Source organism: Hyperolius riggenbachi, chromosome 4, assembly GCF_040937935.1.
Source record: "Hyperolius riggenbachi isolate aHypRig1 chromosome 4, aHypRig1.pri, whole genome shotgun sequence".
Lineage (NCBI taxonomy): Eukaryota > Metazoa > Chordata > Amphibia > Anura > Hyperoliidae > Hyperolius > Hyperolius riggenbachi.
The window spans coordinates 369,194,764-369,213,568 of record NC_090649.1 but is presented as its reverse complement, the minus strand read 5'-3'; the positions used below and the strand labels follow the sequence as shown (position 1 = coordinate 369,213,568).

Sequence of the window (18,805 nt, the reverse complement as noted above, 5' to 3'; positions counted from 1 at the left end):
CCGTAAGTCCTAGAAACACCAAATTTTCAGGGTTTATTAAACTCAATCTTGTGAACAATATGCAAAAAAAAGTTTTCAAAAAGACATTATAGTTTTTGAGAAAATCGATGTCAAAGTCAGGCAGAATTTCCGCGATTTCCGGCGGAAATTTCCGCGATTTCCGGCGGAAATCCGCCTAACACACTTGCATTACCGATTTCCGCATTCCGATGCGGAAATGCAAATTCCGATCGGAATTTTGGAAATTGCATTTCCGCGGAATCCGAATGAGCATCCCTACATAGATGTACAATAGATTCCAGCAGGGCCGCTGCTACACCGCACCCCTGATCAACCTAGATTTTCAGTCCTCTCCGACCAATACCTTCCATTGATTTTTGGTCAAACTCGATTAGAATGTGATCGATAAGACATGTTAAGGGAACCGATTACCATCCAATTTGATCAAAGTGATCTAATCTGTAGGGAATTTGAAAATCTTCCCCTCCCATCTCCTTAGAAACTCCTCATACCCATCTATCAAAGTCCATGTTTCAGCACCATAGGTTACTATTGGTTTTACTACTTTACAATAATGTACTATTAGTTTCAGATTTCTACTGAGGACGATGTGATTTAAACAGTTGCAGCAGAGCAAAATAACTTCCATTACTAACTGATATCTTCACATTAATCTTGTGTCTCATATCACTGCTGTCTATTATAACAGTTCCAAGATATTTGAAATTTTTGCTGAACCTGTGCAGTATATGACTGTTCAGATGGACAGCTCTGTTTATTGTTTTCTGTATTTCCCTGAAAACAGCCAGCTTCAAACATATCTCCTCTCAACTTTTAGTTAACCCTAGGAGGTTATCTTCAAGTTCCTTCAGCCTTCGGGATAGCATTACTAACACAAGCGCCATACCTACATTACCGTGCGGCTCCTATGGCGACGTGTGGTGGATGGAAGTCATGTAAGTCTATGGCGATACGTGTGTTTTTAAACAGACTGATGCGGTTTTACACATCGCACATGAGTGGAAGTGTATTTTAGCAATATGCTTCCACGCACATCCTCGATTCACCAACAGGAAGTGAGCGTCACTTCCTGCCTGGCCAGCTGCCAGACGGGGATTACCGTCTACTAATGCGATAATCCCCGAATGCCTGTTTTTGGTGGTGTAGTGCACCTATAGATGTACAATAGATTCCAGCAGGGCCGCTGCTCCACTGCACCCCTGATCAACCTAGATTTTCAGTCCTCTCCGACCAATACCTTCCATTGATTTTTGGTCAAACTCGATTAGAATGTGATCGATAAGACATGTTAAGGGAACCGATTACCATCCAATTTGATCAAAGTGATCTAATCTGTAGGGAATTTGAAAATCTTCCCCTCCCATCTCCTTAGAAACTCCTCATACCCATCTATCAAAGTCCATGTTTCAGCACCATAGGTTACTATTGGTTTTACTACTTTACAATAATGTACTATTAGTTTCAGATTTCTACTGAGCGACGTGTGGTCCTATCGTGCACCTATACTTATAATTGCACAATCATTAGTATAGTATTTTAAAAACCCTGTCTCACAATAAAGTGCTAAGTGCATAAATACTAATTAACATTATTTTAAAAATGCTCATGCTAAAGTGCATATAGACCAAATGATGCACATATACAGGAAAAAAGATAAGATCAATAGGAACAATGAGTTCTGAGGTCAGACCCATTGAATATATTAAAAAGCCACCACCACAATCGATATAGCACCAAAAAGTTGCTAATATATTTAAGGCAAGTGAAAACCCCAAATATAAGTAATGTAAACTGAAAGCAAATAAGACCCCACAGAATAATACATTCAAATGTGGCGTGCAACTGTGTAGCATAGAGAGCCAGAGTCAAAGGTGAACAGTGAGAAATAGAAAGGAATACTTACCCAGTAAGACCTCACGGAGTAATGCAGCCAAATATGGCGTGCAACAAAGTAGCGTACAGAGCCTGAGTCAAAGGCGCACAGTGGAGGGAGTACCAATAGGTGTAGAGAAGCGTCGTCCGTCGGGCCACGCCGCACTGCACGACTAGTTTCGAACGAGTCTATTTCTTTTTTTCCTATATATGTGCATCATTTGGTCGATATGCACTTTAGCACAAGCACCTTTTTTGAAATAATGTTAATTAGTATTTATGCACTTAGCATTTTATTGCGATACAAGGTTTTTATAATACTATACTAATTATTGTGCTATATGAGTAACAACTGCATTATTTATATCTATATCGATATTTATCCAATTGCAATAGGTGGATGGTGACATTTATGTGATTTTTTTTGTACAATATTGTATACATTACATACACTAACCAAGTATGGTTACACATTTCTGACGAGGCTAGTCAGAACCATACAGATTTTCCTTGGTTTGTGTGATGTGTATATTTGGACATACCAGATATATCATGGTAGAAGAGGTCCTTAGAGCCACGCCCTGTTATTAGTTAATTTTAATTATCCCTTTTAACAATATATTTAAAGTGACACTGAAGCAAAAAAAAAATAGTATGGATAATTAATAGAACATTATTAGCAAAGAAAAGAGTCTAATTTTTATTTTCAGGTACCGTATTTTTCGGACCATAAGACGCACTTTTTCTCCCCCAAAAGTGGGGGGGGGGGGGAAGTACCTGCGTCTTATGGTCCAAATGTATCAATTGGGGCCAGCGCCAGGAACCCACACATACACTGCGGTCAGATAGCTGATCCCTGCCGCCCACCGCACAATGCCACAGCGTATCACTCCCTTTAATTGCAATTTTCACGTGGCCTCCTCCCATAGTCCTGCTTCAGATGCCGGTAGCCGATGTGGGTGCGCTGTCCATCACGGCCGCTGCAGCGCCAGACACGCTGACCCCTGCCGTCACACTTCCACTTGGCCTGATGTTTCCGGGGTCAGGGTCGGCTGTCCGGCGCTTTTACAACAAGTTTCCCCCTCCAGAGGACTGGCTCACTCTTTCTGCGCTGTCAGTCATGGGCAAAAATGCTGATCCCTGCCGTCCATCGCACAGCGGGATCGCTCACTCTCTCTCTGGGCTTCCGTCTTCACATGTCCCTATGAGAAGCCGCCAGCCAATCAGGTGGGGGCCGATAGTCCTGCGGGCAGGAGCAGGCTCTGCCGTTCTAGCCAATCACTGCACTCGCTGAGATCAGCGAGTGCAGTGATTGGCTAGAACGGCAGAGCCTGCTCCCGCCCGCAGGACTATCGGCCCCCACCTGATTGGCTGGCGGCTTCTCATAGGGACATGTGAAGACGGAAGCCCGGAGAGAGAGTGAGCGATCCCGCTGTGCGATGGGCGGCAGGGATCAGCATTTTTGCCCATGACTGACAGCGCAGAAAGAGCGAGCCAGTCCTCTGGAGGGGGAAACTTGTTGTAAAAGCGCCGGACAGCCGACCCTGACCCCGGAAACATCAGGCCAAGTGGAAGTGTGACGGCAGGGGTCAGCATGTCTGGCGCTGCAGCGGCCGTGATGGACAGCGCAACCACATCGGCCACCCGCATCTGAAGCAGGACTGTGGGAGGAGGCCACGTGAAAATTGCAATTAAAGTGAGTGATACACTGTGGCATTGTGCGGTGGGTGGAGATCTGATTGGCTGGGTTTTCCCGGGCATCTGAAGGGGGCCATGTGGGAGATGGAGTAGCAGGCCATAGGACATCCACATAACAGAGAGGGGGACACAGAATAAATACACGAAGGCCATAGGGGGACACAGGGCTGAGATAGGGGGGACAAAACAAGGGCTGAGTAGCACAAGGAGGGACACAAAAGGTACAAGGTAGACATAATTTGGGGGGAAAGGTCCATAAGATGCCCCTGTGCCATGGACGCAGCAGGATAAGTATAGATTTATTTTTTTTCCTGATTTTTGTCCACAAAACCTGGGTGCGTCTTATGGTCCGGAGCGTCTTATGGTCCGAAAAATACGGTATATAGCTTTTTATTCTATAACATTGCTTCACTTCAGAAAGCAGCAATGTAGCCGACCCAAATTGGGTTTGAGAGCTCAGAGAATCTCTTTTGCATAGATAACAACTGAAGTTTCTTAAAGAGGCACTATGGCGAAAAATTTTAAAATTTAAAATATGTGCAAACATAGACATTTTTTCAAAACATACGTTTTTTTCCAGAATAAAATGAGCCATACATTACTTTTCTCCTATGTTGCTGTCATTTACAGTAGGTAATAGAAATCTGACAGAAGCGATGGGTTTTGGACTAGTCTATCTCTTCATAGGGGATTCTCAGCAAGGCTTTTATTCTTTATAAAGATATTCCCTAAAAAGGGTTTAAACAATGATCCTGGCCAGCTTCCCTGCTCGCTAAACAGTTTTTTGGCAGTTGAACAGAGCAACTGCCATTCACTAAGTGCTTTTGAAAATAAACAAAACCCTGAGAATCCACCATAAGGAAATGAGCTAGTCCAAAACCTGTCGGTTCTGACAGATTTCTACTACCTACTGTAAGTGACAGCAACATAGGAGAAAAGTAATTTATAGCTCATTTTACTCTGGAAAAAAATTTACTTCTTATTGGCATATGTTTGCACATATTTTAAATTTTACAATTTTTCATCATAGTGCACCTTTAACTCTTCCTTTACTGGAAACAATATGAGACTCATATCTGTGCTACTAATGTTCAATTTCTTAAGCTGTACTACACATACAAATTATTCATTATATCATAAGTTTATTTTCACTTCAGATTCCCTTTACTAAAGACTGATATTTAATATATCATTGGTTGTGTTTTGTGAATGAGACCTATTAGTCTCAAGATTGATTAAAGAGTTCTGTTTCTCTTACTTGAGTACAATGTATCGCAACAAGGTATTCTTTGGAAATAAAGGTGTATTTTATATGTTTGTACAATAATTACAAGCCCCTTATTTGCTAAAATAACTGTAATATACATTCATTATGTACGTATTAAAAATCTCAGACCCTAAGGTAACTCTTTATGCATCTTTTTAAACTGTCACCTTTTTTAACATTTTTTTTGGTAGCTACGAGGGAGGGGTGAGAAGATAATAAGATTTTATTTTTTTTTAACTTTCATTTTACTTTTTGGACACTAGATAGCTCTATATACTCTCCTAGAAGTTATCAGGAAGTGTGTTTTTTTAACTACATGTGTACTTTCACTTTTATGAATCAACATGCCTCGTTATTCGAGGTATGTTGATTCACTTAGGACCCGTTTCCACTAGAGCGAATCTGCATGCAGTTTCGCATAGCCAATATAAATCAATGGGCCTGTTTCCACTTATCAGAAATTCTGTGCGGTGGACTGTGCAGAGAAAATCTGCACAGCAGAGCCATCAGAATTTGCACACCGCAAGGCTAGTGTGCGATTCGCCTGTAATGTATTTAATAGGAAATATGCCTGCATTTTCGCTATGCGAATTTTCCATGCAAATTCACATACGTTTTAGCTTAAAAACAATGTAAAAGCACACAGGCACAGACATGGTTAAATTCGCATACTTACAAACAGATGCAAATTTTAATGCGTTTTCGTGTTAAAATTCGCATACAAACGCATACGAATCCGCATCCACATGCAAATTCGTTTTCACGTTTTTCGCAAACAGAATTGCACTGCACTAGTGGAAACGGGCCTTTACAGGGTCTTTGGGTAGCTCGGGAAACACCTGTTCCACTTCACAAATCGACCCCCTGTAAGTGCCGCTGGGACCAAGCAGCAGGAGCGCGGACCTGCCGCATCAACACTGGACGTGCATACGCATCTAGATAGACTTGCGTGACTTGCGTGGCTCCTATCTGGACAACTATAGTCATCAAGATGCAATTAAGAGGTTAATATACTCAATTTATTTTCTATGTCACCCTTCCTGCACATTTGTATATTTAAAGGGGTTTTGCCTCTTTTGAGGTTTGTATCATCATATTTAATTTCTTAATCTGATTTTTTTCCTAAACAGCATTATAAAAGTTAATTAACTGTTTATACGTAATCCTTATCAGAAAAAAACTGCTTCCAGCAGTATATCTAAAGCATGTCTACTTCATTAGAACACGATCTATTTGATTTCTAGTGACTCCAACTGGCGAGCACTATGTGATTTCTAATATATTTTCCTCAGACTTTTGCTCTTGATAATCATGTTATTTCCCATTGCCAAATTGATCAGCTGAAGTCCATTATTTTTGTTGAATCATGGAGGCTCTCTTTACCTGCTGTTTTCCTAAAAGCATTCTCTCTGCCAACTTAAGCAATGAAATCTCCCATAATCACCTTGACATCACACGTTTTGCAATAGGCTGTAATTCTGGTTCCAGGTTGTCTTTTTGAACTTCCATAGACTTTTCTGTATCCATATATAAAAAGGAGATGTTGAAGAAATGTGTACATGTAAAAATGTTGCCCGGTAACAAGGGCGCTGGATATAGCTGCTAATAGAATATCCGTAAAACTACTGCTTTTGTTGTTCCTTTACATAGTACAGTTTATAAAAGGAGAATTATCTGCACTCATGCCCCACCAGTGTGTGCTAGGGCTGTTATAATGTACTAATTGTAGAAGGGAAGGGAGTCAGCCCTTAAATGATAGCACTACACCCAATATATGCAATATACAAAAAGTTTATTATCTAGTCTGCAACACTACATACGGTATATCTACTATATCTAAAACCAATTAAAAATTGATGAGGCACCAAGCCAATATAATATATTAAAATAATTATATATATATATGTATATATATATAAATATATATATATTTATATATATATATATATATACATACAGTATATATATATATATATATATATATATATATATATATATATATATATATATATATATATATATATATATATATATATATACATATACAGTGGGTTGCAAAAGTATTCGGCCCCCTTGAATTTTTCTACATTTTGTCACATTACTGCCACAAACATGAATCAATTTTATTGGAATTCCATGTGAAAGACCAATACAAAGTGGTGTACTCGTGAGAAGTGGAACTAAAATCATACATGATTCCAAACATTTTTTACAAATCAATAACTGCAAAGTGGGGTGTGCGTAATTATTCAGCCCCCTTTGGTCTGAGTGTAGTCAGTTGCCCATAGACATTGCCTGATGAGTGCTAATGACTAAATAAAGTGCACCTGTGTGTAATCTAATGTCAGTACAAATACAGCTGCTCTGTGACGACCTCAGAGGTTGTCTAAGAGAATATTGGGAGCAACAACACCATGAAGTCCAAAGAACACACCAGACAGGTCAGGGATAAAGTTATTGAGAAATTTAAATCAGGCTTAGGCTACAGAACATTTTCCAAAGCCTTGAATATCCCAAGGAGCACTGTTCAATCGATAATTCAGAAATGGAAGGAGTATGGCACAACTGTAAACCTACCAAGACAAGGCTGTCCACATAAACTCACAGGCCGAACAAGGAGAGCGCTGATCAGAAATGCAGTCAAGAGGCCCATGGTGACTCTGGACAAGCTGCAGAGATCTACAGCTGAGGTGGGTGAAGCTGTCCATGTGACAACTATTAGTCGTGCACTGCACAAAGTTGGCTCTTATGGAAGAGTGACAAGAAGAAAGCCATTGTTAACAGAAAAGCATAAAAAGTTCTGTTTGCAGTTTGCCACAAGCCATGTGGGGGACACAGCAACCATGTGGAAGAAGGTGCTCTGGTCGGATGAGACCAAAATGGAACTTTTTGGCCAAAATGCAAAACGCTCTGTGTGGTAGAAAAATAACACTGCATATCACTCAGAACACACCATCCCCATTTTCAAATATGGTGGTGGCAGCATCATGCTCTGGGGGTGCTTCTCTTCAGCAGGGACAGAGAAGCTGGTCAAAGTTAATGGGAAGATGGATGGAGCCAAATACAGGGCAATCTTGGAAGAAAACCTCTTAGAGTCTGCAAAAGACTTGAGACTGGGGCGGAGGTTCACCTTCCAGCAGGACAACGACCCTAAAGATAAAGCCAGGGCAACAATGGAATGGTTTAAAACAAAACATATCCATGTGTTAGAATGGCCCAGTCAAAGTCCAGATCTAAATCCAATCGAGAATCTGTGGCAAGATCTGAAAACTGCTGTTTTCAAACGCTGTCCATCTTATTTGACCGAGCTGGAGCTGTTTTGAAAAGAATAATGGGCAAGGATTTCAGTCTCTAGATGTGCAAAGCTGGTAGAGACATACCCTAAAAGACTAGCCGCTGTAATTGCAGCAAAAGGTGGTTCTACAAAGTATTGACTCAGGGGGCTGAATAATTACACACACCCCACTTTGCAGTTATTGATTTGTAAAAAATGTTTGGAATAACATTGGATTTTCGTTCCACTTCTCATGTGTACACCACTTTGTATTAGACAATTGTAAAGAGGCGCCCTAATCGTAGATAAAAGCATCTAAAAACAGTTTAAAATTGACAAAAACGTGAGGTAGCTTACCTCAATGACGACAAATATTTGTAATAAACAAAAGATTTATTATAGCACAGGCAACGCGTTTCGCGGGTCCAAGCCCGCTTCCTCAGGCCAATACAAGTGCCAAGCTAAATGAAATATTTAGCCAAGGGAGCCACTTTGTATTGGTCTTTGACGTGGAATTCCAATAAAATTGATTCATGTTCGTAGCAGTAATGTGACAACATGTGGAAAACTTCAAGGGGGCCGAATACTTTTGCAAGCCACTGTGTATATATATATATATATATATATATATATATATATACACATAGACTCATACACATATCGAAAAAGTGTATCTATAATGGCCACCAAGATGCTAAATTTTGAGCTATCCTGGGCCAAGAACCCGGGTTCATGTATCAAAGCTACTGATACTTAGCCAGGCCAAGGATGAGGAGGACAAATGGTGTGGTGCCAAGAAGAACCCCCGGTGGACTGCTCCACCGGTATCACGGCCGTCACGTCGCTTTTTCAAAGAGTGGGGGGATCTGCTGTTTGAAAAAGCGGCGTGACGGCCGCGATACCGGTGGAGCAGTCCACCGGAGGTTCTTCTTGGCACCACACCATTTGTCCCCCTCATCCTTGGTCTGGCTAAGTATCATTGCTATCTTACCTCTTCTGTGTCCCACCATTTGGTCATAATGTTCTGTTCTCACTCAGAGTTCTTATGTTTAAGGGTTGATCACTATTGCCTATACATATATGCTTTATACAGTTTAGCAGCTGTTGTTAATTTATTTTTGTGTATTTTCTATATTCACTGTTGTGCACTTTAATTAGCTTTGATACATGAACCTGGGTTCTTGGCCCAGGATAGCTCAAAATTGAGCATCTTGGTGGTTATTACATAGTACAGGACGGGATGCTTAACAGATAGCCCAGTGACATGTCTGTACAGCATTTATTTTATGCTGGGTTCACACAATTCAATTTCCCATCACATTTAGGGATAATATCATGAGAAGTTGTATCATGTACATATCCAAACTGCTCCCAATCGATAGCTGGATCGATTTTCACATAACAGGAGCAGATAGGACATGTTAAAAATAATTGTCCGCTTCATGTAAATTTGATAGGAAATGGCATTGTGTGTATTTAGCATTCAACTGTCATCCAAAATGATCACAAATGTTCCAGCTCTTTTGTAAATTGTGAATGAGCAGTAAAGAGAAGAGGAAAGGCATCTTCTAAACACTATCATAAAAATTGGTCTCTTAGGTAAAGATAGTTATCATAACATGTAAAATCCCTTGAAAATGTTCAGGTACTTTTAAAGATAATTGCTTAACTTCTGAGAAAACACAGATAACACAGTAGAAAAAAAATCTTGCTCAAAACATATTCATTTGGTTAAGTCAACATACCTGACTGCAGCCAAAGAAGGCACTTGGATGCGGGTACAAAGTCAAATTTAATGATTCTGAGTTCTTGGATGGTTCACAGTTTTCAAATGCAATATTCATTGTATTGGAAAACTACGTATGTAACATCTGGCAGCAGCAGTACCCAGCCAATGTTATACATTAAAGGAACAGAATGATATTACTGAATATTTTGGAATCATGAAATATATTTTTTATGTGAGCTTACTGAGCTACTCCTTCAACCTGAAAATTATTTTTTAAGCAAGCATTGATTTCATTGGGGTGCTTCCTCCAACTTTACATTCCCCAACCCTCATTTTTTTTTTTTATAGGGACAATGTTTTGAGTGCATTTGGAAATCTCCATTTCTCTTGCAGTGTGATCCACTTACCTACAGAAGACCTAAAGATCTGAGTGGGGAGGTGTTTTTCCTCACTTGCCTCATATTTGAGTTGTCTTGAAGCCCATGTTCATGATTACACCAATCTGCATACATTTGAAGCAGTTAAATACAATATGCGGGGCTCTTCTGCTCTCTGTGTTGTGTTTTTTTGTTGTTGTTGGTTTTTGTTTTTTGTTTTTGTTTTGCATTTTTCTGTTTCTTCGGACTACTTCTCCTATACATCCTTGGTATGGCTAAACTGCTTTCCCACTACTACATTCTGCAGTAAATACAGTATATTTAATTTTGCACCACATAATATGCATTAAAACAGCTATGTGGACATTTGAAATACACATATGATAATTTGTTTACCTGAGGAAACACTGTTTAGTGTTATGATTCACACAGTCCTGCCACTCTGCCTAGCCAGATAAGATAACAATGACACTGATGTTGCTATTCAATACATTTTACCTGTTTCTCTCGCTTGGACACATCTTCTAAGGTTTTCTTAAGTGTCTTCAGCTCACTGGTGATGACATCTATATAATTGCCGTTTTTCTCTTTTTCCTCCTTTGCTTCTCGTTCTGTGAAGTCTAGCTCTGATTTTACAGAAAGTAACCTCTTCTCAGTTTTTCCTTTTACTCTCTCGAGATGTTCCAGGGATTTGTTCAGCTGCCCAATGGCTTTGTCTTGTTCCATTGTTTTAATCTAAAGGTAGATTAGGACAAACAGATGTTTGAGGCTGGATTTAAGCAACCTCTACGTTAACTATCCATAAATTAAGCAGCTGCTACAAGATGCTTAAATGCCGAATTGAAAGAGAAAACCTGTGGACATTTTGCTGCCCCAGTATGACACTGCATAAGAAGCACTTAACATCATTATCACTCATGCAAGATTACCTCTAGCTTTGTGTTAACAAATATGTGAACAGTGTGTCAGATTGCAAGGGTACATAGAAAATCAACACAGTAAACTTTATTCTCTGCTGATGTTATCCTGACCTCTAGTGTTCCATTTTCTGATTTCTAAGTGGCAGATACACGACAATATTAAAGCTCTGCTTCAACTTCAGATTTCTTAATGCATATGATAGCAAATTTGAATTAATTAGCAATGCACAAAGTTTTGTAAGATGCATATCTGTCTACCCCTGATAATGTGCAAGACTGAAACTGAACAGATTTGGCATCATCTCTGCTGAAACCTTATATTTGTACTGTATTCTGCTGTACAGTATATGTGATTTTACATACAGAGTCCTTCTCATAGGGGCCCATGGTGGAGGTAATCCAGTTACACCGGCAGCTGATGTGGTGGTTGTTCTAATGGTGAGCAAGGTAAAGGACATAAGGAAGTGCAGTGGCGGCTCGGTTCAGAACCATGGGCGGCATGCCAGGCAAGGAGGAAGGGCCCTCTTGTATTCTCATGCCGTTGCATGACTCACTACCATGCGTCCTCCTTCAAGCCAGAAAGAGAAAGCATGGTAGTGAGTCGTGGAACGCGGCTCACAGTTCGGCTATGATGCTGAATGGAGCGCACACTATCCTACAGACTTCTGGGTAATTTAACCCGCCATCACCCACGATCACACCTGTTCAATCAGCATCTCATTACCATTTTAATTTCGAGTAGTTTGCTACTCAGAATTATTCGAAGGCCCTTCCCTGCAAACAAATACTCAAATTAATTTTGACAGTACTTTTTCTCCTACTTTTTGGTACTTTTCCCACTGCAAAGTGCTAAAAAGTTATTTTAAATCTAAGATGAAAAATTATCTATGAGGAGAAAACTCAGGAGTAAAAAGTGAATTGAAAATGGCCCCAGGTGTTATTTCTTCTGACTTCGGAACATAACAGTAAACAAACATTCCAGAATGATGCACCTACCATCAGTAAAAAAAAAATTGGCACCTTTGATAAATTTAAGAATGTAATTCGGGGGAAGAGGAAAGATTTTTTACAATTGGAAAATATTGACTAAATTATTTATAAAATATTCTAGTTGAAAATAAGCAATTTTATTTACTAAGCTTTGTTCAAATAAAGTTCCTCTTTAAATGAAGATCTGATCATATTTCAGGATCCGCTCATGCAAAAATTCTGAACATATCTGAGGATTCAGAAATTCTTTCTCACAGGCAGCAATATATTTTCTAGACTGTAGTAAATCATTTTTCTCATAAAATGCTTCCTACATAGCCATCTGCAGGTTAGCACCGCACAACTGTTAAAGGACACATCCGAGCAGATTAAAAATTAAAAAAATCCACTTACCTGGGGCTTCCTACTGCCCCTGCCTGCCGTTCTGTGCCCACGCCGCAGCTTTGCTCCACGCTGGTGGTCCTGGGTCCCCTCCGGTGTAGGATCCCTACTGCATCTGCGCGAGCGGCTCCCAGAGTCACGCTGACGTCATCTGGACTGTATAGCGCAGGCGCAGAACTACTGCACCTGTGCTGTACAGTCCAGATGACGTCAGCGCGATCAGTGAACCACACGATGGAGCGCAGAGGGAGCCGACGCGGAAGCCGATTTGGCGAGGTCGGCTTCGCCACAGGAGGGGACCGGGAGCCACCGGAGCTGCGGCGAGGGCACAGGACGGGTGCCAGGGGCTGGAAGAAGCCCCTGGTAAGGTGGATATTTTATTTTTAATTTCCTCGGACCACTCCTTTAAGGAGTAACATTGTCAAGAATTCAATTTTCGTAGGCATTGCAATGCAGTGAATTTGACTCATACAATACAACTGGACAGGAGCAAATTTAGTTAGCCAACAGCACTGATGCTAATGGGGATGTTCTGGATATAGCATTTTGGAAGCACTGCTTGATGCAATATACTGTTTAACTTATACCCAATGCATGCCCTAAAATTGAATACCACATTGTTAAATAAATTGAAGATCAGTCTCAAGGTTAGGTTCTGTTTTTATAATTGCATTTGATGAAATTACAGTTCATAAGATGTATGCATCAAAAACTACAAAAAAAAGTTTCGTTTTTACAGTATAAAATAAAGAGTTCAATTTGCAAGCTGTTCGTTCACAAATTAAAGCAGGTCATTTGGGCACAATTTGTAGACCAGAAATGGTTATATGTAGCTGGACTCGGCGGGAGCAGTGGTGATCTGCTATTATGCACAGCCACTATGTAGTCAAACTCCAGCTAATTGCGGGAGCGACAATGCCAACAGTACCAGGAGATAGCCGAATATCAGTTGTCGATATTCTACTATTGGGTAATTCTCGAGCCCACTTTAACATGCAGCACTTTTAAATGTACATCTCACAGACTGCTATGTAGACAGTTCCAGTGTGAGAATTGTGGTTATTCCCACTCACTAATAATATTAACTGCATCGCTGCCAGGAACAGCAGAGCAAACACACTACACACAACAGGAGGGAAGGGGCTTGGTGTGAGGTAAGTTAAAGAGGAACTGTAGTAAAAATAACATAATGAATAAAATTGCTTATTTTTTACAACATTCATTTATAGATTATTTAGTCAGTGTTTGCCCATTGTAAAATATTTCCTCTCCCTGATTTACATTAATTTATGACTCGTGATGACATCCTTAGTTCTACCAGGTGAAGTGTACGGAATGTTACTGAGAGTTCTATGCACAGAGGGATATACGGCTTACTCGGCAGTTGGAAAAAGCCACTATTTCCCACAATGCAATGAGGTTCACAGACAGCAAACTGCTAGGACCTTGGTCATGACATCACACTGTGGGGGGGGGGGGGTGTTTCATCACAAATTCAGCCATACAGACTCCCCTGATGATCTATTCGCGAAAAGGTAAAGATTTATCATAGGGAAAGGGGATATCAGCTACTGATTGGGATGAAGTTCAATCATTGGTTAAAGTTCCTCTTTAAAGAGGAGCTGTTAGGTATAGGGTCTCAGAGAAAAAAAAACACATATATCAGCAGCTAAATATTGGCTGTACTTACATTACATCTGCATTTCACTGTCCACGTTTGGATTTCACAGAATTTTTATATAGTATTTGAAGAGATTGATGCTCCTGACAGCTCATGGCAGGTTCCATGTTTGACTGTCTTGTATGAAGCCAATTGTGATGTAATATCCTACCTTACCATGCTTCCTGATTGATGATTCTTTAGCCCTCCCAAGTTCCAGCCCAAAGACACTCCCACCAGTCTCTGGTCTAACGGGGCATATTGTCTGTCACTCCGATTCGAATTGGATCATTGAAAAGATCCGGATCTTTGAACCAAATCTTTGAATCATTTGCAGCAGAGTGAGAGAAGCTACAATTCCTGTTTCTTCCAGACATCCACTGTGAACCGAATCTCGGATGATTTGACTCACAAAAAAAATCCGGATCAAAGATCCTAATGTTCATGATCCAGACAACACTACTGTGCAGTAAATATTAATTAGCCATGTGGCTAGGAGCAATAGCGGACTCGTGCAGTATACTCTAACGGAACATGTGCACTGTGAACAGCACATTGATTTTTCAGTACTGTGAGTTGGGCTGCAAGTTACAAGCTGCTGTAACATGAGCCTGTAACTTCCCACTGTGAAAACAGCATTAGGGCGGAATAGGGAAATGAAGGGGAGGACCAAGGGAGTGCAGTAGGGAGAAGAAGCAGCTCCAGCATGCTCTGCAGTATCTGTTATTCGGCCTGCCCCCCTCCTTAGGAGCTTGGGAATAAAGAGGATTACTATTCAGCAAACATCAAAGTAAGAGAGATTTTTAACTTCAGTATTGCCTTTTTGGCTTCCTTCTAAACTGTTTAACACAGGAGAATAGAGGTTTAAATTAGCTTTTGCAGCCTGACAGTTACTCTTTAAGAGCTTGGTGTAGCAGCTCTGGCCAATTCTGACAGTATGCTACTAAAATTTCTGACTTTTAAATTGAAAAACTGTGTTGTTTTTGAAATATAATTTTAACTTGCATTTCTAAGAAATGTAGTGTTGGTTAAAAAGGGCTTTAGAATGTAAAGTGGTGAAATTACCTTTAATTCATTGGTGTCTGCGAGTCTAGCTTTGAGTTCAGTGACAGATTCCTGAGCGGCACTAAATTCCCTCTGCAGTCTCTCCACCTTCTTCTGTAGTTTCCTCACCGTCAGGTTGGCATCATCTCTCTCCACTGCCAGAGCCGTGCGCACTTGTTTTTCTTCTTCTAACTGTGCAATCTTTTTCCTCAAGAGCTCCATATGAAGTTCTTTGCTGTCAAACCGTTCCTTCTGAGCCTTTAACTTAGGAACATTAAGTATTTTGTTAGGTTGAAATATCATCCACTATGAGGCATTTACTGTAATCTAATGCTAAACTTACTACACCATAGGCCCTAGGTGGGTTTTTAGACCAGGCTCACCATCAGCAATCACAGGGCCCCTTCATGACACTGTGTTGTAGAACCAAGGTAATAAAAAAAAGGCACAGACCTGATGTTGTGTTTCTTTATTGTGACAATAAACTCCAAAGAGCCAATCTGTCAAACAATGAACAAATAAAGACAGGAGTACTGCAGGAGGTAGAAATAGGTGGTGAGGTGATGCAGGGCCAGGACAGATAACCGCTTCATGACACTACCCTCCATTTGAAGAAACCAAGTAAATGAAATACTCCATGCAGAAAGGGCCCTTCAGTGTACAGAAAGACACATGTAGCACATGTAACCCCTTCAGGAATACCGAGTGTTCCAGATGGCCATACTGCCTCATACTGATACGTGCACAAAAAAATGCCAGGTTAGCTGGGTGTGACCAGAGGCTGTAGGAATATAAGTAAAATGTGATAGCCAGTATTCTACTGTTTGCTTTAAGATGGAGCTTCTGCTGAGTTTTTGGTACTTTTCTTGGCTATCCTATAAGAATTACCTTCCTAAAGAAGAGTAAAAAGAATTGTGAAAAAAAATATGGGTAGCAATTGGTGCTCTGATACAAAGTACCTAAACTGAACAGTATGAAGTTTAGGTTATGTGACGACTATTGAACACTCTGTATGCACTTACATTAACTGGAATTACGGTATCAATGTAAATAGTGAAGTCCAGTATTATGGTTCAGCATTTGCAAGGATGGATATTTAGAAAACATTGGGGTTGATTCACAAAGGCTACTTATTTTTCACCTTTGCTGTAAGGAGTGCTAATGCATGAGATAAACAAATAAGTAGAGATAATTCATGAGATAAATAGATAAGGAGAGATAAACCATGAGTTATATCAAATAAGGAGAGCTAAACTATAACTTATGTCAAATAAGCAGAGCTAAACCATGTGTTATGTCAATAAGGAGAGCCAAACTATGATTTAAGTTAGATTTAAGTTAAATAAGGAGAGCTAAACCACGTGTTAAGTTAGATAAGGAGAGGTAAATCATGAGTTAAGTCATTTAAGGAGAGATACATTGTGAGTTAATAAATAAGGTGGGATTATTTAACAGAATAGCTTTGTAAATCAGACCCAAATGCAGCATGTTTTGTGGACAGATTGTAACTGAAATGAGTGGGAGTTGTTACTCGTCATTCTTTGGGTGTTCAATGGTGTTCTTTTTTTTAGCATAATGGAGGACCAGAAGTACAGGATATTCCACTAAAACAGGCTGTTGGGTTGTGCTGTAAGTGATAGGAGATCTCATTGAACAACACTGCATACTCAAGCCCCATACACCTGCTCAACAGAAGACTTTTATGCAGCACAATTGTCAAACGACTTTTGTTGTGAAACAAGTTGAAACAACTACAAAAAGGTATTTTGCTATTGTTTAAACAGCTGATAAGACTGATAAAAAACAACCCAAATGTTGGATTGACTTCTTATCAGTCTTATCAGGTTTTGACAATTGTGCTGCATAAAAGACTGCTGTTGAGCGTGTGTATGGGGCTTTACAGCAAGTTCTGAGAAATGTACACAGCCATTTACATGACACAAGTGGTCAATGAGATGCAGATAATTCCCACTTGCAGTGAAATTTTAAGCAAACTGTATGTGGCTTGGAGTTGGGTCTATCAAAATTGTCAGTGCATTCAAAGCTGCATACAAATTGCATGGAATTGTGTGCAAGCCAGAATTATTTTCATCTCATTGGCCATCTTTATATTTGACATTCATCTTCCTTACCGTACTAATATTCACCTGAAAATAGCCTTACTGAATGAGTAAACCCTTTGGTCTGAAATAAAGGCAGAAAAATGCAGGCGGGAAAATCTTAATTTACTATGCTACACCAGTGTTTCCCAACCTTTTCCGGCCCGGGGAACACTGTCTGACCAAATTTTTCTCCGGGGAACGGCGCGCGCTGCGCGCGGTGGGGGGGATGCGGCCCCCGGTTGTTTGCGCGACCTAGTGGACAGTGCCGCTATGGGGGGGGGGGGGGGGGCTGGGGTGCGGCTGCATAGCTGGCATAGTTGCCCCAGTGTAGGGAGTTTAGTTGCCTCAGTATAGTGCCCCAGTATAGCCAGTATAGTGCCCCAGTATAGCCAGTATAGTACCCCAGTATAGCCCCCCAGTATAGCCAGTATTGTGCCCCAGTATAGCTAGTATAGTGCCCCAGAATAGTGCCCCAGTATAGCCAGTTTAGTGCCCCAGTATAGTGCCCCAGTATAGCCAGTATAGTGCCCCAGTATAGCCCCCCAGTATAGCTAGTATAGTGCCCCAGTATAGCCAGTATAGTGCCCCAGTATAGCCAGTATAGTACCCCAGTATAGCCCCCCAGTATAGCCAGTATTGTGCCCCAGTATAGCTAGTATAGTGCCCCAGTATAGCTAGTATAGTGCCCCAGAATAGTGCCCCAGTATAGCCAGTTTAGTGCCCCAGTATAGCCAGTATAGTGCCCCAGTATAGCCCCCCAGTATAGCCAGTATAGTGCCCCAGTATAGCCAGTATAGTGCCCCAGTATAGCCAGTATAGTACCCCAGTATAGCCCCCCCAGTATAGCCAGTATTGTGCCCCAGTATAGCTAGTATAGTGCCCCAGAATAGTGCCCCAGTATAGCAAGTTTAGTGCCCCAGTATAGTGCCCCAGTATAGCCAGTATAGTGCCCCAGTATAGCTAGTATAGTGCCCCAGTATAGCCAGAATAGTGCCCCAGTATAGCTAGAATAGTGCCCCAGTATAGCCAGTTTAGTTCCCCAGGATAGCCAGTATAGTACCCCAGAATAGTGCCCCAGTATAGCCAGTTTAGTGCCTCCCGCCCGTCCCCGCGGCCGCCGCTGTTATTACCTTGTTAACAGCGGCCGCTCTCCCCTCTCCGGCGCGTGTATATTCAAGCAGCGTATCTCCGGCTGCTCTGTGTGATGCACTGATGCGGAAGAAAGGAGGGCAGCGGCTTCCTGTAACGGTCGATATGTATCGCCGTTACTATGGTAACCGAGCCCTGCCTCCTTCCGCATCAGTGCATCACACAGAGCAGCCGGAGATACGCTGCTAGCATATACATGGTCTGGAGAGGGGAGAGCGGCCGCTGCTAAGGTAATAACAGCGGCGGCCGCAGGGACGGGCGGGAGGGGGGATAAGAGCACGGCACACCAGGCAACGTTCCGCGGCACACTAGTGTGCCGCG

The 18,805-nt window shown here is 41.2% G+C and overlaps 1 protein-coding gene across 5 annotated transcripts in view; it reads right to left on the bottom strand.

Moving 5' to 3' along the window:
* The window catches only part of CCDC170 (coiled-coil domain containing 170), a 139,318-nt gene that overhangs the window by 13,345 nt on the left and 107,168 nt on the right, over positions 1-18,805 (bottom strand). For all 5 annotated transcript variants that reach the window (XM_068231998.1, XM_068231997.1, XM_068232001.1 and 2 more), the window contains 2 exons: positions 15,255-15,497; positions 10,737-10,973 (listed from right to left, as the gene is read on the bottom strand). In XM_068231998.1, the coding sequence (XP_068088099.1) occupies positions 10,737-10,973; positions 15,255-15,497 (480 nt within the window). The remainder of the gene's footprint in view (positions 1-10,736; positions 10,974-15,254; positions 15,498-18,805) is intronic.